At 50.7% G+C, this 21037-nt stretch overlaps 1 protein-coding gene across 1 annotated transcript in view; it reads left to right on the top strand.

Annotated features, from left to right (window-relative positions):
- Positions 1–2682: 2682 nt before the first annotated feature.
- The window catches only part of NR3C1 (nuclear receptor subfamily 3 group C member 1), a 61828-nt gene continuing 43473 nt past the window's right edge, over positions 2683–21037 (top strand). The window contains exons 1-2 of the mRNA XM_084268650.1: positions 2683–2735; positions 5007–6195. Of these exons, the coding sequence (XP_084124776.1) occupies positions 5021–6195 (1175 nt within the window). The 5' untranslated portion in view covers positions 2683–2735; positions 5007–5020. The remainder of the gene's footprint in view (positions 2736–5006; positions 6196–21037) is intronic.

Here is a 21037-nt window from a genome sequence, read left to right as displayed (position 1 = left end):
CAGCTCTCTGCAGGCTGAGGTTGTCCCACATGTACCCTGCTATTTCAGTTGACCCCATCTCCGTGGCAGGAGGGGACCCGACCACAAGACAGTTTCTGTGGGATAATATTCCCAAAGCAAAAAAGCAAAGTTAATTTTTCAGGTGTAGTCCCAGAAGGATTTCATGCTCTGAGAGACATTCTCACCTGCCTTTAATACCAAGGACCGCTGCAACACTCCAGTACACGGTAAGAAAGACCTCAGGGTACCTGTGAGCAGCCTGACCCCTGCTATGCCACGTCCCATGCGTGCAAAGCGCATCCTGTCAGCTCTCAATTCACTGCATCATTCGAAAAGCACCAGAAGGCAGTTCTGAGGGCTGGTTTACAGGCATGAGGTTACGGGGGATTGCAGAGGAGTATCTACAGTTTTTAGAACCATTTCTCATCATTTGTGAAGCACAAAATGAATTTTAAGCTAACGTTGCATGCATTTAGTTTGCATTTTTAAAGAAAATCAATACCTTCCAAAAGTCAATGTGGCATGTAAGAAACTTTAAAAAGACAGGAGGGCAGATTCATTGTGATTTAAAGTCTGCACTTTCACTTGGCCTTTCTTCTTCCTTCCTTGTAGAGGAATCCCCAGATCTGCACTTAAAACAGCTGGAAGGACAAAAACCATCTTCATTGATGTAACCTATATTATGTAATTAGTGCCATAACAACTATTTCTGGTCCTAACTGCTCCCCCACCCAGTCCCTGTGCAAGCATTATCAGGTGGTTATCCCCAAGTTCCTGTAACTGCCCCAAATCAGAAGGATGGATGTCATCATGAAGCTTCTCTTTCTGGTGGTTCCAGGGAAAGCCAAACCCCAGAGGATCACTTGTTGGACACTGAAAGGCCAATCTCTTCCCTCTCAGTCTTCCTCCCCTTCTCCGAGGCAGCAGAATTTCTGACTTGGGTATCTCATGGGTATTTTTAACTCTGGTGAGTTCCCTTCTGTCCACACTGGCCCTTCCTGGCCCATCGGGTGGCAGAGGCGTGGTGGGGGCTGCTGGGCTGTCCCAGGAGCTGGCAGACCCTGTCACTGGGCACGTCCCACCATCGGTGCTCTAAATCCCACTGCAGATCAGCACTCTACCCAGTCGTTTCTTAATAAAAAAACAGCTACTATTTTAACTTCTGAGTGGGATGCTGCCACCGTTTGTGGTTTCCCCGCTTTTCAGAGAAGACACGTATCCTGCCAGGCCACAACGGGTGTCCCTCTCCCTGCCCCCTCGGTGTCTCTTCTCATGCCCTCAGCTCTTTTGAGGGGATTTTTCACAGGACCCCAGCCCCACGGGGGCTGGCAGAACTTCTGGACATCATCCTATCTAAAGTAGGGTCACCCCAGCTGGTCTCCCAGGATTGTGTCCAGGCCGGTTTGGGGTCTCCCCACAGACCGAGAGTTGCCAGTGGCACTGGGCAGCCTGTCCCAGCGCTCGGGGGAGCAGAGTGAAGCAGTTTTCCCTTATCTTGGGGTGGACCTTCCCATGCTCGGGTGCTGCCTGTCGCCGGGCACCACTGGCAAGAGCCTGCGGGTGTCTGTCTGCGATGTGCCCCTAGCCCAGCTTTGTGATTGCTTGTGCACCCCAGCTCCCTCCCGCACCCGGCGCTGTCCGTCCCCCAAGCTCCGAGGCAGTTTCCCCGCGGCTTTTCGCCCTCCTCCAGCTGCGCGGGGAGGCTCGGCCCGCGGGGAATGGGGCTGCCGCCGCGGGGCCTTGTCCGTCCCGCCGCGGCGGCACAGGTGGCGCGCGGCCGGGCCCGAGAGCCGCGGGGCTCCCGCGCAGGCACGGGGGAAGCGGCCGGGGGAAGGCGGCCCCGTCGCCGCAGAGCTGCCGCCCGGGGCGCTCCCCCCGCGGTAGGAAGTTGAGGAAGTGAAAGAGGAAAGAAGCGGGGCGGTCACCCCGGGCTGGCGCCCGCCGGCTCCCCGCGCCCCAGCGCCGCGCAGCCCCTCGGCGGGACCGGCGGGGCAAGGGGTGCGGAAAAGCGGGGCCGTCGGGGAGGGTGGGCGAGAGCCGCCTGACAGGCAGCGCGTCGGGCGGCCCCTCCGCGCCCGAGCGCAGGCTGCAGTTGCCCGCCTCAGCCAACAGGTTGCACCGTTCCCCCTCGCTTGGGCCCGGCGGGCGCTGCCCCGCGGTGCCGAGCGAGGGGCGGCGAGCGCCGGCGGGCTGCGCTGTGCCGTGCCGAGCCGAGGCGTGCGGCGGGGCGCGGAGGGGCTGGAGCGGGCGCTGGTGCTGCCGCCCCTCTCCGCGCCGGCTGCTCCACTCCCTCTCCACGTCGGGGAGGCGGGGGGAGGGAGGGAGGGGGAGGGGGAGGAGGCCGCCGCCGCCGTCCTCCATTTTGTGGCGGGGGCAGAGCACCGCCGAGCGCGGCGCTGCCCAGCGGAGGGACGGGGCGGGGAGGCGCGGGGGTTGCGAGGGGAGGCAGGAGGGGGGACGGGCGGGCCCAGTCTGCGGAGGCAATTAGCGCTAATTAACGGAGGGGGTGCCGCGGCGGCGGCGGGCGGGGATTAGGTCAGGGTCTTGGGCCGGCGGGAGGAGGGGCGCGGGGAGCGGAGCGGAGCGGAGCTGGCCGCCGCCGCGGCCCCCGGAGGGGCGGCTGTTGACTTCCTCCCGCCCGCTTCCTCGCCCCCTCCAGCCGGCTGCCGCCCCCCGCCGCGGGGCGCGATGGCAGTTGGCGGCTGAGGGAGCCCCAGCGCCCCCCCCTGGACGAGGTAAGCGAGCCGGGGGTCCCGGGGGGCGGGGGGGGGGGCGCAGGGGCCGGTGCCGCGGCTTCGCCCCGGGGAAGGTCCCGGGAGGCGGGCGGGGGGGGGGGGGGCGGGTAGTGTCTCCCCCGCAGGAATGCGAGGCGGTGGGGGCAGCCGAGCCGCCCCCGGAAGGGTCCCGGAGTGGGACTGGAGGGGGCACGGCTGTGCTCCCGGCGGAGTCCGGACCCGCGCCGTGTCCCCCCGAGGTGGGCGCCCAGGGCGGCGGTGGGGCCGCGGAGGGCCCAGCCGGGCCGCGGGAGGCGGGACACCCTCCCCCCCCCCTCTTCTCCCCTCCCGCCCCTGGGCAGCCTGCCCGCTCCTGCCCTTCGCCCGCCCCTCGGCTGTTCGGGGTGTTTGTTCGCTGGGGAGAGCGGAGCGGGGTCTGCGGGGCGGGGGGGCGAGCCCGGAGCGCAGCCTTGCAGCCATGGGCTGGTCTTATTTTGCAGAAGTGGGTGTGCCGGGGAGACAGCTCAACAGGTCTCGACACATTTCTCTGAAAACTGTACTTTGCGAGGGAGAATTTATTGTAATCCGGCAGTTTTAAGCTTTTTCCCTGGGCTGGGCAGGCTTCGCATCTGCTTTTTGACACGTTTCCTACGCTGGGTGATTCGCTGCTTTTTCCCCTGACGTTTGGGAAGGTGCCAAGCGGAATAACTGCGTTTGCCTCCCCTCCGTGTGAGAAAAGATTAAAAAAAAAAAAAAAGAAAGGGACAGAGGCGAGACTGGAGGTAGACGCTGTTTTTTTCCAGCGTGGCATCCACCTTGCCCAGCCCGGCAGCGTCTCAGTGGGGTTTGGGGCTGCCCCGCGCCGCTCCGCGCCGTGTGGCGGCTGCAGGCGGCGGGGGGAGCGCGGGCCCCGAGTGTGACACACAGGACCCCGCGGGGGTCCGGGTAAGGGACCCTCTGCTCACGCACCGTAACGGCTGTACGAGGAGGTGCCGAAGGACCACGAAGGGGTTTTGTGTTGGGCTTCCCCTGCTCCGGACTCTTTGGCCCAGCCCGAAGCTCGCTGGGGCCACCTTAAAACTCTACACGTGGGGACTCGCTGCTGATCGCAGAGTCTCAACTTTGGCACAGAGAGCAGCCGCGCGCCTCGGCAGCCTGCAGAGAATGGGCGGCGGGGCTGGCGGGTTTGTGATTGAGATGACCATACACTTGTGGTGAGCGCCCCGGGGTCGCTCTGCTTCGCGGACCGTTCTGCGGCCAGGCTTTAATCTGGGCATTGCCCCTCTGAGGGGCTCGGGGCGGGGGCTGATTGCCGTCGGCTGTTGGCTGTTAGCGTTAGGCCGTGGGCAAACAGGGCAGAATGTCTGACAAACAACCACAGTTTTCTCCAAATATTTTTGCTCGCTGCTGAAAATAAATGTAGCAAATACAAATAGATGAAACTTAGGAGATTTGTATTCAGTGTTGGATGTGTTTGGAGCAGAGCTGTGAGCTCTTAAAAGTGTTTGAAGCCTATAAAAAGTCTTGTTTGATTCGTAGTTCGCTTTTATTTCCAAATTGGAGGTTTATTAAAAGAATTGTGCTGAGTTTGTCTCAAGATTAACAAGTTGCATTTCAAGCTGAACGTATGTGAAGATAGCGAGCTTGGTGTGTTGTGGAGGAGAGGTTGTGTAGCTCCTGACAATAACAAAGCACTTGGATTTATTTTTTTCCTGGCTGGTACATAGGGTGTTTGAGAGAGGCTTTGGTACGTGTGCTGGGTGATGAGCCAAACCTGCCGGGAGACAGGGACCCTGCTCGGGAAAGGTGGTGGCTGGCCTCCTCACTGCCCTGCTCAAGATGTTGTTAAATACCAGGAAAAGTTGCCTTCCGACATCTGTAAATGGAGTACTTTAATAATTCTTGGGCTTTCTGTACTTGCCAGGATGGGCAACAGAGCTGGAGAGTGTGTTCAGGAAGATGTCTGGTGCTGTAGCCTGATTCTGAGGTGCATGGCTTAGCACGTCAGGGTAGGCAAAGCTTTGAAAATACACTTCCTTGTTACCAGCCAGAAAGATTAAAAAAAACCCCAACACCCAAATTAAAAAAAAACCCAAAAAACAACCCAACAAACCAAAACCAAAACTGGTGGGTTTGAGAACGATGTGACACATGTCAGTCCGTGCTGTGCTTTCATTCCCAGGGCAGCTAAACCTGGTTCGCCAGGCTACTGATTGAGGCTTTTTTTCTTTTAAAGCTGTTATTAAAATACCCTTGCTGTGCTAACTTTGACTGCTTCTGATCTTTTTATAGCTGATGTTAAAGTAATGGATTCCAAAGAATTGCTTAACTCGTCGAATCAAGACGAAACCAGGAAAAATGCGCTCATCAGTACCAAAGGAGGGATCGTGATGGACTTTCATCCACCCTTCAGGGGTGGAGCTACTCTACAAGCCCCTGTGTCTACATCTCCTCTCCCTGCGTCTTCTCAGTCAGATTCCAATCAGCAACCTGCTCTGGCTGACTTCTCGAAAGGATTAGTAAACAATGTGCCTCAGCCAGACCTCTCCAAGGCGGTGTCGCTCTCCATGGGACTGTACATGGGCGAAACAGATGCAAAAGTGATGGGAAACGACCTTGGATTTTCGCAGCAGGGCCAAATCGGCGTCTCTTCTGGAGAAACGGACTTCAGGCTCCTGGAAGAAAGTATTGCGAGCTTGAACAAGTCCTCGAGCCTGGCCGAGGACGCAAAGGGAGCAATATCTTCTGAGGTGCCACTCGAGCCGGATTTCCCAGGCATGGCTGGCCGCAGCGTCCCTTTGGAGTCCGGAACTGCAGTCCAAAGCCAGGTTGGCTCGAATGGTGGCAACTTGAAGTTATTCTCTGAAGACCAAAGCACCCTGGATATTCTCCAGGATTTAGAATTGCCGCCGGTATCGCCTGGCAAGGAGCCCAACGGGAGCCCCTGGAGGCTCGACCCGTTGCTAGATGATGGGGGCTTGCTGTCCCCCATCTCTGCAGATGATGCATTTCTCCTGGAAGGAAATCTCAGCGAAGACTGCAAGCCGCCTATTTTATCTGACACTAAACCTAAAATTAATGACCGTGGTGACCTTTTACCCAGTTCCAAAATGCCAATGCCCCAAGTGAAAACAGAAAAGGAAGACTTCATTGAACTCTGTACTCCTGGCATAAAGCAAGAAAACTTGGGCCCAATTTATTGTCAGGCGAACTTCTCCGGGTCTAATCTGCTGGGTTCTAAAGTCTCTGCCATATCTATCCATGGTGTCAGTACCTCTGGGGGACAGATGTATCACTATGATTTAAATACTGCGTCGCTCTCTCAGCAGCAGGATCAGAAACCCATTTTTAATATCATTCCATCTCTTCCTGCCGGTTCAGAGAATTGGAATAGGTGCCAGGGATCAGGGGATGAGACATTAGCTCCTCTGGGAACGCTCAACCTTTCTGGCAGACCTGCTTTCTCTAATGGCTATTCAAGGTAATTAGTTTTTGTTGCTCTTTATTAAAATACTGCAAGTATGTGTAGCACAGCTGTGTGCACTGTGGGGTTGTTGCTGTTTGAAGTCAGTCGTCCCTTTTTCATGTTACAGGCGGCCGGGATGGGGCATCGTGGGTGTAGGTTACTCTGTAGTACGGTAGTAGCAAGTATTCGGCTGTAGCAAGTACTTGGCTGTTGGTATTAAGGGGAAGAAGAGAGGAGGGGAGCTGGCATGCTTAAAAAATTACAGAAATAAAAAATTCTAAGATAGAAGCCAGAGGGAGAAGTGAGTACGTGGTGGAACGATTGTACAGGAGGCAGCATGGAGGGGAGAAGCTCAGTGTATAGACAAGAGCTGCTTCGTTCGCAGGGGTTAGAGGATCAATCACTGGGGGGGTTGGTTTGTTTTGGCGTGGTTTTTTTGCTTGCTAGTGTTACTTCAATGTTTCCCACAGAAATACCTTGGTTGCTGGGTAAATGTACAGAATTGCATTGAAGGTGAACTGGGGTTGTAGCTTTGTTTGGTATTGCCTTTGCCGTACATGGGCACGAAGATTCCCAGTAGGAAATACCCTGCAGTCTGTGCAGCAACTGCGCTTAAGGAGATCAGAATATTTGCAGTGAGATCTAAAAACACCTGGAACTTAACTAGAACTGGGGGAGGGCTTGCTTGTGGATGATTTGTTTGGGTGCTGGGTGTTGTAGGGGAGCCGGTTAGTATGTATTTCAAGTGACTTTGTAGTGGGGTTTTCTCCAAGTAGTTCTGTGGTGTGGATATTCGAGCAAAGGATTCCTCAGCCCTTCGGGAGGGAGCGTGGTGGGGGCAGCTTTCTCAGGGGTGGCTGTGTTCGTCTCCTCTCGCAGCCAGGGACAGGTTCTGGTTGCAGTGTGCACACCTAGCTGGATGCTCTCCTTCGCGGTGCTCTGCGTGAGGCCTCCTTGCACAAGCACAGCGTTCGGCCTCCGCGGAGGAAGAGGGAGTGGAGTCTTAGGAAATGGCTCCATGTGCCTGAAGCCAGTGCTCGTAAGTTTTTAATGAAGTATCTGTTCTAACTTTCTTTTTTTATTGCCCTGCTGACAGCTGACCCCCAGCTGACAGTCCCAGGGCTCTCCCCATGCGTTACTTGCTTCGTTTCTCACGCTTGGAGGGAGGTGTGTGAGGTTTTCTTCTTTGTTTCAGGAAGGCAACTTTTAGTTTGCTTTCATTCTGGATTTTTCTTTTTTGTAGTGAGGGTTTGTTTTGGGTTTTATCTGTGAAGTGCTCAAAGCAGTTTGTAAGTAAGGAATCCAGAAGGGAGAATCAGAATTCGTGGATAAACTCCCTTTAGATACATGAATGTTGAATGTGCCTTATCGTTTATTTTGGCAGAGCGGAAATCCTTCGTGCTAACCTTTCATGCAATCAGTCCAACTTCCACCTTCTGTTTAGTTTCTTCCACGGGGGTGTTTTTTGTGTTGTTTTTAATCTGTTCTCTCTAAATCTTTAATGGCAATCATCATAAAGTCTGTATCAAAGCACAAAGAACTGTTTGTGGGTTGGAGGGTGAATTTCAGGGGCTGTGTAAGCAAGCAGATTCTTCCTAGGTAATGGGGCCATCGCTTCTGAGAACACTTCTGTACATCTCAGGCATTGTTTGTATCACACAGAACGATCCAGACAGAGCCAGGCATGTTGGGTGAGTGGTTTAGAGGCCGGTGTCTGTCCGGCCCTTGGGGACTTCCATAAACACCACTTGTAGTTACTGTGTCTCTGATAACACTGCGATGAAAAAGCCCTCTGGAGCTATTAAGGCCTACAGAATACATCTGATCCCAGGGTAAAAAGGGCAGCGGTGCAGGACCTTATCGTTGCTTCTCTGCGGCAGTTTTGGGGAGTGTGCTCGATGTGCTGGTGCCGGAGCCGGGCAGGCGGCGCTGGCAGCGCTGGCAGGAGCCCTCGGCGCAGCATCCTCAGTGTCTGCCTCCACCGCGGGTTTCTCAGCGCTGTGCTGCGAGTGTTTCCCTTCCTGCTTCCTGCAAGGTTGTCTTACATCTTATTGCTTTCTTTTGCCTTCAGACAGTGGAGTGTTTTGTCTTTATTTAAGGAACGTGTGAAGCATTTTGCGGTGGCTTCTAGTTGCATTTTGCATTTTAAAGTCATTTTTATGGAAGCTTTCTTACTTCCCAAGGACCTTTGCACACAAGCTATCTCGTCCAGTTCTAAACCCAGCATTGTTTGGGCTTGCTTTATGATTTTTTTTTCTCCCATAAAACAGAGGCATCTCCACCTTCTTTTTAAGATGTTTGAGATACTAATGAACCCTGGCTTGGAAGTGGCAATTCTTTTTCTTTAATGCTTGGTCTAAACTGGGTTAGTTTAAGGTGATATGTTGTGGATTTGTTTGTTTGTCTTACAGAAGACTTAACAAAGTTGGGATTTGTTTTGGTTACAAAGGAAGGACTATCTTGCCAGGTTCCTGTGGGCTTTTTTTGTACTGATTGCATGAGGTGAAAGGGATTTTAAGAACTCGGAATTGCCAAGCTGCAGTTTCCAATCCTACAGAACTATTTAGTTTCCAATAGGAGCTATTTCTTGGTGTTGGTGGAGTTATTTGGCTGTCTGTAGCATACTAATTATACACTAAACATCTGGGAAGAAAAGCTGCAGTTCTGTCTGTGTGTTCAGGTAGTATTTAGTCTGGCTGCTTTAATGGGGAGCGTGTGATGTCTCTTTACAGACACACAGACTTGATGTCATGCAATTTTTGAGTGATTTCTTGCTTCTAAGGATAGCTCAGCGTGCTGTCTTTAATGAGACAAGTGATAATAAGGATGGAGAAAACTAATCGATGTTCCTGCGGCCGGTAGGAGGGATTCTGAAGTTAACAGGCAGCGTACAAACTTCAGACACTCCTCTGATGGGCTGCATCGGCAGTCGGCATCTCGGGGCTGTAGGCAGAGCCTGCCGGCGCTGTGCTGGTGTGCCGAGCTCGGAGCTGCAGCTCCAGCTCATACCCCACATCTTGGGCAGCAACAGACTCCGGGGATGACAGGGCAGCTCCAGTCTGGGGCTGCCTTGACACGGTCTGTGTCGGAGCGGGCGAGCTGCCGGGCCCTCGGAGCACGGCCAGTGCAGAAGGTGGACAGAGCAAAGGGGGGTGTGGGGGAAGAGGTTGGGACGATTTAACTGCCTTAGATTCTCTTTAGGGGAAGAAGTGGGACAGTGTGTGGAATAAACCAGGCTGAAAGCGTTTGGCAAATGCTTCGCTGAGGAATTAGGGGGTTTGATGGTGTCTGTCTCCAATGGGGTATTATTTGTGATTTATTACACAAACACTGGTGAAAATGTTGTATTTCAAGGAAATTACTTTAGCAACACACCCTGGTGGGGCTCTTGCATGGTGTATACATTAAATCCCTCACTTGGCTACTTTTTTTTCCTTCTCTTTTTATTGCTTTGACTTCCTGGAGATGTGGCTTGTTGTGGGCAGCGAAGGAGGACGGGAGCGGCGCGGGGTTTTCTCTGCTTTTTCTCTTAGCCTACAGCCAGAATTGGCAGAACCTGGGCCCCATTGGCAGCACTACAGCTTATCTTATTACATTTTAAATCATTCCTAGTACTTAAGCTTGGGGGGGATAAGGATTATTAAGGAAGTTTAAGAAAGGGCAAGAGCTGAGAGAAGCCATGAAGGAGGAGGAGAATCGGGAGGGGAGGGGGGCAAAAGGTTTTTAGCTGGTCACTCATGGTCCAAAGCCTTGCCTGAGGAGAAGTTACCTTCTGCTGTCACTCTCCAACTGGGGTTCTGCTTGGACTTGGCTGTTTTACTAGAAGGAAAGGGAAAAAAGGGATCATTTGCTAGAAATGGTAAAGGTCAGTTGTCCGTTTGTCTTACCACATTGTTTCAGCTTGGCCGGTGGCCAGGGCCGGTGGCTTGGCAGGGTTGGCTCTAGTACTTCGGATGTTGTCTGACTCAGCAGCATATAATGTTTGGTACATATGGAAATATGACCTTTTTTTTAAATAACTCTCTTGATACAAAAACCAGACGTGTTATCTGGGGGGAGTGCTCAGGGTTTCGATAGAGTGTTGTGATTTGTCAGCTTAATGTAATACTGGACTTGAGTTTTGAGCCTTGGAAGTACACAACAGCAAAATCTGATGGTTTTGGCAGAAGGGGCTGGAGCAGGAATGTCCTGCAGAATCTGCTGTAAGGCGCTGTGAAATGGCAGCTAGATAAATGATACTCGTGGAAGACGGAATCCACTCTGTTCGGTTTTGGTGGATCCATTCAGCTAGCTCATAGCTGAGTAGGTTTTTATAAGTCCAACCCAGATTGTTAATTGCTGTTAATTTATTGCCCCCTACAATGATCTCTATTTTAAACTTAGTTCTAGCATATAAAACACATGTTGATTTTTGTAGCCCGCTGCATTTTTTCCTTAATCCATTTGAAATACTGGTTGAACCCCGTGGTGTGCTTCTGGCAGTGAGAGCAAAGCTATGGTTGAACCAGCTCTACTACAAATCTACTCATAAATGGGAAATCTATGTATTGCACAAGTCCTGTGTCGTATATTTACTATGTCAAATCTGACTTTTACACAACGAGAGTGAACTGTCTTGGAGGTGTGATCGTCCCTGTGACTCTTCCTGCTTGCTGTGGAAGTGAACTAGTGGTAACTCTTCTGTGCTCTGTGTAACTGTGAACCAGAATTCTTCCTGTGCTTTAAAAGGGCACCAAGGCCTCTCTTCCCAGGCCCCTTTTTACAGCCACCACATAACAGGTGGTTCTTTTGGGGGCTTCTTATATGCCCCCCCCCCATCCCCATTGTCTGCTTTCAGTTAGTGAGAATGGTGGAGGAAGAACCCGGTGCTGTTTCCTTGGCTGTAAAGCGTGTGCCAGTGTGTTTACATTTGTTATGCTTGGAAAATGAGTCTCATTCCCACAAATCTCTGTCCCTGAGCACTGGTCACCAGTGGGTGTGCTCAGCCTGGTTGAACTTCCAAGGCAGATCCTGTTCTAGTGATGGACACTTCACAGTTAGTCGTCAGCAGGATGGCAGAGGCAGTGCTCCAGCCAGCATGTGTTTGGGCTCGAGCTGGGGACCCCTTCACAGCTTTTGGCTGCCCCATTCCTAAGATGTGGTTCAGCAGGACAGATGCTGTGCTGCTTTGCCTCCTCTCACATGGTGGGTGCAAAAGGTTCAGCCACTCACTTGTATTTTCTTCTTCATTGATATACAATATGTAATTGAGAAAGAAAGCTTTGAACTTACTATCCTCTTGCTTACCCCTTACCTATTGTAAGCTGGTCATAAAAAGAAGCTAGAGGATTTCTTCTTTTTAAATTCCTGTTTGTTTGTGTTAGTAGCCTGTGGCTTCTGGGTCTGTTCCAAGTGCTGCGCTTTGGAGCAAGTGAGGGACCCAGCGTTGGCACTTCAGTGTGTGGAGCCTCTTTCTTAGGACATTCTGTTAAATCCCTTTACCACTGGGCTGAGAAACATCCATTTTCGCCCCATTGGATGTTACAACCAGTAACTCCACAAGCTTTACAAGAGCAGAGCAAGTACTCAGCAATTTGCCTGGGAGAAAATGAACATATGTTTCTCGGTAGTAACTCTTCTCCTCACAAAACCCTTGCTCCTGGAATATTGCAAGACATCTCTGTCATTTTCTGGGGAAGATGGAGGCTGAGCTGATATCCTGCCACTGGTGTGCTGGGATAACACAACCGTCTGCGTTCTGCAGGCGCTTCCAATGTCATTAATCTTGAGATCAGTAACATACCAATAAAACCCTGTTTTCAATCCAAGTTCTAAGCAATGGGAAAGGCTTTGTAGAGCTGTAGTTACAATTATCTTGGGTTTGTGTTATTAAAATAACTGAAAGCTTGTTGCCTCTGGCATACAGAAATGAACTCTAAAATACATTCATAAAATGATCAACTTCTCACTGTTCCTAGAAACACAGAAACGGCTCTGTGTGCCACAAGGTGGTTTCTGGGAAGAATGTTTAACTGTACAGTACACTGTGCAACAGGCCCGGGGAGCTTGTTGTGTTAAGCTCTCTTTGGTTTTATAGCCTTTGTCTCCCAGAGCCTGGCAGTATACACAAATTTTAATCTTATTTACTGAAGTATCAGCGTCTTGCATTGTTGCACATACAGATTGTTCATGTTCTCATCACAGCAGTTTCCTGACTGAATCACTGCAGTGCGATACCCATTTATAATTCAGTCTTTGCTTAAATAAGGATGCTCGTAGACCAGGAGTTAATCCTGTTCTCAGTGCTGCTGGGTTCTGGAAATGCTGGGCAGATACTGTCAGTGAATGGCCTCATCCCCCTGGGACAGAAGTGAACCAATACTGCTGGAATAGATGACACACACACAAAAAAAGGAAAAAAAAATCAGCTCATTGTTTTGGCACTGACTTCACATCAGCTAGAGTCAAATAGCTGTAGGGGAAAAAAACCCCAGCAAATATTATATTTAACTTTGGCCATGTGTGAGGGTGAGAGAACTGGTGACACCAGCTTTGCTGGTTACCTGCAAAGAAATCGAAGCTGAGGGTGACCTGCACTGAGCATACTCGGTCTGTGTGCTGGAGCACTAAAGTATTGCAGGCTTAATTTTCTAATTAACCAAAAGACTGTGGACGTGCAGCTCCTGCTGCCTTTCGGCAGGAGCACAAGGAGGTGCAGGTTGTCCCCCGTGCACAACAAGTCCAGCACCTTGGATGATGGCAGTTTCTGGAGGGATGAGTAATTGTGCTGCCAGAAGTAGTGGGTTGGGTTGGGAAAACGATTTAGTGCAATTACTCTGTCTCTCCTGGAGGTTTTTCTTCTTACCTCATCCTCACTCCAGAGGTGTCGTGTTGTGCACATGCCTCCTACGTCCTTACCTGACTCAGCTTACGCTGATCTCCACTGTGACGTGTTCTGCCAGAGCTCTTTTCCTGGCTGGAATGGTGTCTCCCTGTGTGCTGGTGAGGCTCTGTATGGCTGGAAACACAGCTGCACCTTCTGTGGCAAAAGCACATCCCTTCCACTGCCGTGTCCTGCGCCGCCGGACTCGCCGGCGAGCCGCTTCCCATGTCCCCAGTGCCTTCTGGCTGCGGCTCCGAGGTGTGACTGCAGCTGCACCGCCTCGTGCTCAGCACCTCGAGCTCGGTGCTGTAATGTGGATGATGTCAGGTTTTCTTGCTGCTCTTACAGGAGGCTTCAGCTGAGGTTCCAGGACACGGTGTTACTTACCCAGGATATCATGTAGAGTTCTGTAATAGCGGCTCCTTAAATCAATAATCGCTACGATTGTGTGGATTCCTGGAGGAAGCGGTGCTCTTCAGAAGTCATCCTGACATCTTCTTGGGGAGTGTATTTCTGTACCAGCCAACTGCAGTCCTGAGCCAATCTCTGTCACTTGGTTACAATTAAAGCTCCATGTTTCCCCTGTACCTGTGCAGCTCTCAGGCTGTGTGAAGTTGCCTAGAAAAGTGATTCTGATGCAATTTGAAGACTCATGTCCCATGAGCTGTTATTATTTTGATGCAATACGATACACAACTTTCACTTTTTGATCAGAAACCTCAACTATCCTGAGATTGCACAGGCGAAACTGCTGTGAGGAAGGATTTCCAAGATAATAATAATGCCTGTCTTGAATTCAGTTCACTGCTGCTGTAATTTAGTTAAGAAACAGAGTTCCCCATTAGATTTTACAGTAATACATTCTTCATGCTATTTGTAATAGGCTTGTACAGTTACTGAGTGTCAGAAACCAGCTGGAGATCATGATGGTATTTATGCATCACGGTCACACGAGATTTAATATGAAACTTCTGAGCAGCAGGACACAATTTACTCTTCTGTTGCATTATACAGGTACTTCATACTTGTTGGTTTTATCTGCATAACAATAAGCTTTAAGTAAGTAAATACTGCTCAGGATTGAGTCTAGTTTTCTTTTAAAAAAGAAATCAGGTCACAAATGAGTAGTTTGCCTCATAATATGACCTATGAAACTTGGGAAATTTGCTGTATTGTCATGTAGGAGCAAATAATTGCCTATCAATGAAGTGTGGAGTTTATTCAAATAAGCAAATAATGGCAGTGATTTCATAGCTTTGTGGCTTGGTCTTCTTGTTTTGGTTTTATTTTGGAGGATCTGAGATGGGATGCTTTGATTGTCAGCCTCTAGAAAACTGGGAGAAGTCCTGTAATTGTCCTCACCCGAGAGATCCGTTCTGGTGGGCTTCTGTCAGGGACTGCACTCTGTCTTTGGTTCACAACCTGGGGGTTTAGGAGGTGGGCTTGTGTGTGTTCTTGCCTCAAATATTTGAGTACCTGTTTCTCCTGGAAGTACTCATTGAGAAGAGGGCTTTGAGGGTGGATGGCCTCTTTGATCACAAGTAGGCAGGGGCTTGGCCACATCTCTCTGGTGAGCGTTAGAGGGGCGTGAAACCAGGATACCTGTGATTGGAAATTCAGTGAAATCTGTAGAAAGGGAGTTTTTTTGGTCTTGGATAAAAATCTCCCAGCTGTCATATAGCTCCTTTCCAACTGTGTGTGATGGGACAGGGCTTTGCCCGCTCCCTTCCCAGCAGGAAGGACACTGCTGATGGTGTCTGGTCTGGCTTTGGGCTCAGCAAACCTGTGAGCAATAAACCCTGCCTGCCCGTGCTGTCGTAAGCCACTTTGAGAGCTCAAGTGTGAAGCTCTTGGATCCTTCATTACTCCAGAAGGACTGCTCAGCTCTGTGCTGGTCTGTCTGGGGCTGGGACGCTGCTCCCTGACGGACCAGAGCAGCTGAGGGGGTTTATTTTTGTTGTCATTGCTTGGGGAACCTGCTCGCTCGGGGGGTGTGAGAGGAGGTAATGCTGTGGCACAGGGTCTGGCGCAGCGTCGGTGCAGCTCGGTGAGGGAGCGGTGGTGCTGCCACAGCACCCCCAGCACCACAAGCTGCAGTGCGGGGATGCAGACAGGAGCTGGCTTTGGGGTGTTTGTCGGGACTGGACCGAGGATGCGTGGAACAGCTTGGAGGGAGGGAGGCTGTCGGATCCTGCATCCTCAGGAAAGGGCTGTGGGGTCTGTCGTGTCGGTGTGAGGTGTGTAGGAGCACAGTCAGTGTGCTGTCATAGATAACACGTGTAGTTGTTCTGTAGCTTTTCACTGATCAGATGAGGTGAAGTGGTAACGTATTTTAAGTCAACCCATCTATTCCACAGGCACGTTATGCGTTTGTCTATTTCTTCCTCTCACATATTTGTGTGTGTTTGTTAAGCTTTTTGTTACCTTTCTGAAGCAGTAACTGCCTGAAGCCACCAGCTGAAGGTTTTTAAGAAACCCGTGCTGCAGATGTGCTTGTGCTGCAGCTCAGGCCTGGATCTGCTGTGCAGGAACACAGGCCCTGCGTGTTAATAGAAAAACCAAAACAAAAACTTCCTGCACACTACAGCTTTGTGTGTCCCCATTTCAGTTTGCATATTACCTCTCTGTTCTTAGATTTTTTTCATGGGTTACTCTTGCTGCCAGGTCCTTTGATGGTTGTTGGTTTTGCCTGTTGTATTTCTGTTAACCTCGTGTTACGTATGAACCTCTTGGAAGTTAATTGTGTCAGCCCAGGATGAGGGTGATGTACTTGTAGATGTAATTAGACTTTTTTTTAAAGAGAATTCTGCATCTTTGTTCTCTTAAACCACAGAGTAGATTAGAATATAGACCAATATAAAATATTTAAGAAAAACACTCTTATCTGGGAACAGGCATTTAAAAAGGCTGTAAAGATTAGAGAGCCCGGACTTGGTATCCAGAAAAAAAGCTTTTGGATGCTGGAGCGGAGCGAAGGAGTATGGAATTTCAGTTCACAGTTTCAGTGAGATAGTAAGTGTTTATTGAAATAACAGCAGGCTGCGTGTGAAATGGCCCATTCGGGTTCTTTTTGGATGCCAGAAGTCCTTAGGAACAGGCCTTTCATCCTGGGGAAAAGCTTGTCTGCAAGGAAGACTGAAGCCAACGGGCAGATTGGATGAAATGGGTTATCACAGCGTGCAGGAGAAGCAGGAGCTGGGAGCAGGCGAGGGCGGCCCCTCCTTTGGTGCCTGGGGCGAGGGTCTGCGGCGGTGCAGACCAGGCCCTGGGCACGTGAGCTGCTGACTGCGGGAGGGGGGAGTGTGGAGAGCGGCTGCAGTGACCCAGATGTTGGGGCTAAGGGCCTTGGGGAGCCTCCAGCGCAGCCCGTTCCATCGTCCTACCTTTGTGATCAGGGTGGCTTGCAAGCACAGTGGTGCCACGGAGCTCGCAGCAAAGCCTTCGGCCTAGCTTCTCTGTAGGCCCTTAAGATCACCAAGGGCTTTAGTGTCATGGCTTTAATGGAGAAGCCGTTAGAGGAGTTGTGATGAGACTGGGGCGAGTAGGTGTTAGGGCCAGTGAGGTGCTTGCATTGAAATACAGCTGAAACAGACAGCAGTTCCTGGGGGGACGTGCTGCCCTCCTGCATGGCTCGGGGGGAAGTGAGGTGCGTAGTGTTTGGGGCTGCGCCGCGGGTATCCAAAGAGAAACTAAAAGTGGGAAGAGAAGGGGTTCACTGTTGGGACTTTCTTTGTGAAGTTTCAGGGCTTCGCTGCTCGTGAGGCCTTGCCCCAGGGAGGGAGGACCAGGGTCGCAGGGTGCACCCCTCCTCAGGGGCATGGGCCGGGGCTGAGGGTAAGGGCCCGTGCCCAAAGGCATGGGGAGGAGTTTCCAGTGGCCAGAGTGAGTTCAGCTCTCCTGAGCCACCTCGGAAAGCTGGGGAGTTGTTTAAAACAGCCGAAAGAACTCGGGGGGGTTGCCAGAAGTCCCATTAGAAACAGACCTGCCTCTGCACAACAGTTTCTCATGAATGCAGGAAACAGTCCTGTTAGCAAATCTTCACTTCTAAAATGCTTTAGGATCTTGATAAGGAAGCTCCAGAGGGATATTAGCAATCTATTTGTAGTATGCTCTTTTGTTTATTTCAGTGATATCTCTGGTAGATTCCAGAGGAGATCAGTGTGATGGGGCTGAAGGATCGTGCCACTTTTTAATTCTTTCATTTCAGGAAAACAGAGTTTTCATGTAGCTCGGTAGGGTTAGGTCTTAGGAATATGTGAAGTTATTGTAGTCAAGAGATACTTGCTGTGAAGAGAGTGGTTTAAAACGGAATAAAGTATGAAGAAACCAAAAGTGAAAGGTCATTAAGTTGTACTTGCTTGAAAACAAATTAAGCAAGTTTGGTTTCATTACCTTACTCAGATTTCCAAACACTCACAGCTCAACGTTGGATTTGTGAAGAGTGACAGTACGTCTGTTTTGGCTGTTAATTCTATAAATGATGCAATCCCTTTCTGGAGGAAAGGGGAGACTTGAAATGATTTTTGCATTGCTTTGACCAAACAATACTGATAAACTTGAGGTTTAAAAGAAAAATCATGGCTAAACTGCATGCCCTTTGTTATCTGAAGTAGCACAAAGTATGGAAGAGGTCTTGCATCACAAATCCAGCCTCCCATGGTGCTGTCTGCAGGCTGAAGACCTGATGCTTCCATCGGTCTCTCAGTAAAAGCCCTTTCCTAACCTCTGCTCCAGCCAAGCCCAGGCTGCCTGAAGGTCATCAGGCCACGTGGATTTCAGTGGGAAGCGATCTTCCTTCAAAGCCCAGGCGGGGTGTTGGTGTTGGCCCTTGGTGTCAGTCTGCTGTAGCTGGGTGAATTCCGCCCTTCCCAGCCTGTCTCTGCTGAGCCCCAGGCATCTGCCATTTTCTGAACTGGTGAGGAAGCTGCTCCAACACCTTCAGCTTTAACTAAACCAATCTAACGAGTCTTGCAGTCAGTCCCTTCTCCATGTTAGGGAAGGTGAGTCTCTCCAAACGATGTGCCAGGCTATCTGCACGTTATGTGTGTGACTTACTAGAAGTGAAAGGCAGTGCTAAAGCTCCCCGTGCAAAAGGGGAGCGATGTAAAGATCTGCATTGGCAGAGTGCTCTGCTTTGAGTAGGAGAGCTTTCCTTTTTTGTTTTTTATTCCGGGAGCAGTTAATATTGTGGGATGCCTGCAAGATCGCATTCTTAGTCACACCAGAGATTTGACAGCTGCTTCCCAACCAGAGCAACTGGTTTGACAAATGAGCTTGGACCTATTTTATCGCTTGAAATATTCTCCACTGAAGATTGTTTTAACATGTTAAAGGCTGGAACATCTGGTATTTGGTTAAATCACAATCAGGAGTTTGGAATATTGCTAACAGTCCCCTCGTTTGTGTGGCAGAGTTTGTTCCAGCCCGCAGATGAAACGCTGCAGCGAGGCCGTGCAGCGCGGCAGTGGGGGGGGAGGAAGTGACTGCTGTTCTATTCCTGGCTGGCCCCAGCCTGCACACCGAGGAAGAGCTTTAAAGGAAATGCAGCAGCTAACTCTTCCAATCCTTCCAGCATCCTGAAGTGCTACCAGCTCTGGCTTCCTGGATTCTGGATTCCAAGATGCAGACATCTTAAAATCACTGCTGTGATTTAGAAGTGAAGCAGAACACGACAAGGGGTGCCCTGAACCTCATGGCCACAGGCAGCAAAACGGCAGTTCCGGGTTTTATTAGGAATATCCACAGTGTCTCTTATTCTTGAAATAGGATGTGTGTTTCCCTGACTCTTACTGCTGGTGTCTTGAGGGACATGAGTATTCCTTTGGCCTGGTCTTTATTTGTGAACAAACTCAGGTTTCTTTTTTGGATCAGGGAGTCTCTCTCTGGGTTTTGTGTTAAACAAGAGAAAGAAATTCAACAAAGATTATTTTTTTTTCCCTTAACTCGTGGGTTTCCTACTCAAAGTTATTATTAGTGTTCTGCTTTTGTGAAGATGATGTAACTCCTGGTCTGTGCATTGGAAGATGAAATAGTAACTTGGGAATGTGTTTGGAGCGTTACAGCGCGTGCCCTGTACTGATGGAAGCTGCTGTCGCTGGGGGTGTGCTGCTGGGGACGGCCTCGGAGCCTTTGGATTTGGGTTGTGTACTTGAAAGATCTGTGGAGCTCTAAAAGCCCTCAAGGATGTGAAAGGTGGTTGGGTGTTATGTATGGACTGAAGCCGTGGCAGGGCAGGTTCAGATCAGACATTAGGAAAAGGTTCTTCCCCCAAAAGGTAACGTGGCTCTGGAACAGGCTGCCCAGGGAGGGGCTGAGTCAGGGGTATGGGTTAGTAGGGGATGGGTGCGGTTGGTGGACACAGTGATCTCAAAGGTCTTTTCCAACCTGGTGACTCTGTAAGACTGTGCTCTTCCTGAAGATGTGTGACACGCTAAGGGTGTCTGCTGGTTGGGTGCTAGTCATAAGGTAGGCTTCTCCAGAGCACCTCTGAAATCTAGGAAACTGTAACTAAATGTGAAACCGCATCAGGGTATTAGTGTGGTTGGGAATTAGCAACTCTCCACAAGCCATGGAAGGATCCACAGACGCGACTGCTTTGTATTTCTGGGAAGCTTCCCCCTGTGGTATGGTTACACCAACCTTACTCCAGGGAGATGCCATGGGCTGGGGAGTTACGTGCTGTTGGTGGAGGGCGAGCCGAGTCCAGCGTGTGTGCAGCTGTGAGAGGAGGAACTGCATGCAAATGAGGCAGAGTGAGGCCCTCTGGTGCTGGTGCACCTCCCACTGCAAACTGGGCTCCTCGCATCCCGGGGCCGTGTGGGATAGTGAGTGTGGCTTCTGCCCTTGGCAGGGGGACAGGCTGTAAGGCTGTAAGGTCACGGAGCACGCGGGTCTCTTGGGAAAGAGCTGCCCTTGCTGCTGGGAGGAAAACATCTCGTTGCTGTGAGGTTGTCAGTGAACCTGTGGACAGGGGAAATCCAATTGACCTGAATGTATTTGAATTTATTTTTCTTTTAAAAAAGGAAAACTCTTTTCCCCCTCCTTTGACGTGCTTCCTTGCCAGAAGCCATTGAAAAAGAAAGAAACGAGCAAAAGCCCCAAGTTGTCATGGAACTGGAAGAGTGGTTCTTTTGTGGGCTGGAGAGCTGGCGAGAGAATAGGATGAGGAGGGTTGGATTTAGTGGTTGCTTTTCAGGATGAGAAGTTGACTGCCTGGTCCCTGCGGGTCAGTGCTGAGACGGGGCCTGAGAAGGGAGCGTGTGGGGAGGGTTCTGGGCTAGCAGATACGAAGCTATTTTGGGTAGTGGAGTGCCAGGCAAGAAGGCTCTGAAAGCATCCTGACAAGCTGATAGGGGAGCCTCCATCTACAAAGTATACAGTCTGGGGAGAGTTATCTGTATGGTGGCTGTATGGCATGGAGCTGGGACAGGGGGTCCAGGCGTGTCCCTGGGGCTTTCAGGAAATCCTGTTTGGTGTGTGGCACTAGCCCAGAGCCTTTATCCCAAGGGGAATAAAGGATGGAGCTGGCTCATGCTTGAGCATCCTGGAGTGCTGTGCTCATCTGAGCTGCCTGCTTGGAGGGCTGGGTGAGGTTCAGTTTACAGTCCAACCACCTTCATTTCTCTCAGACATGTTTGTCTCCAGTGCTGAAGAAACAGCTGCCAGGAGTCAGCAGGCTCAGCAGACGAAATGGAGGGGAAGAGTGACGGCAGACGGAAGGCAGTGGGTGCTGGTGGTGAGAAGCAGTGGAGTCTGTGGTGGTTCTGATGATGTTGTCCCATGCAACATGGGTTTTTCCTCACTGCTCATACTGGTATACTCACGTGTGTGTGTATTCCCCAACCCATCTCTTAAATCCCATACTTCGTTTTGCCTTTAAAATTGCAAATAAATCAAGGTAATGATAGGAAGCAGGCTATTCACACTGCTGCTGAGGGAAATTCCTGCGTGCTGAAAGCTATCCTGCACTTGCTTCATGTGCTGGTCATAGCTCGA

The sequence above is a fragment of the Gallinula chloropus genome, assembly GCF_964237585.1.
Source record: "Gallinula chloropus genome assembly, chromosome: 10".
Classification (NCBI taxonomy): domain Eukaryota; kingdom Metazoa; phylum Chordata; class Aves; order Gruiformes; family Rallidae; genus Gallinula; species Gallinula chloropus.
The sequence above is the reverse complement of the archived record's forward strand: the minus strand, read 5'-3'. Positions and strand labels throughout refer to the sequence as shown.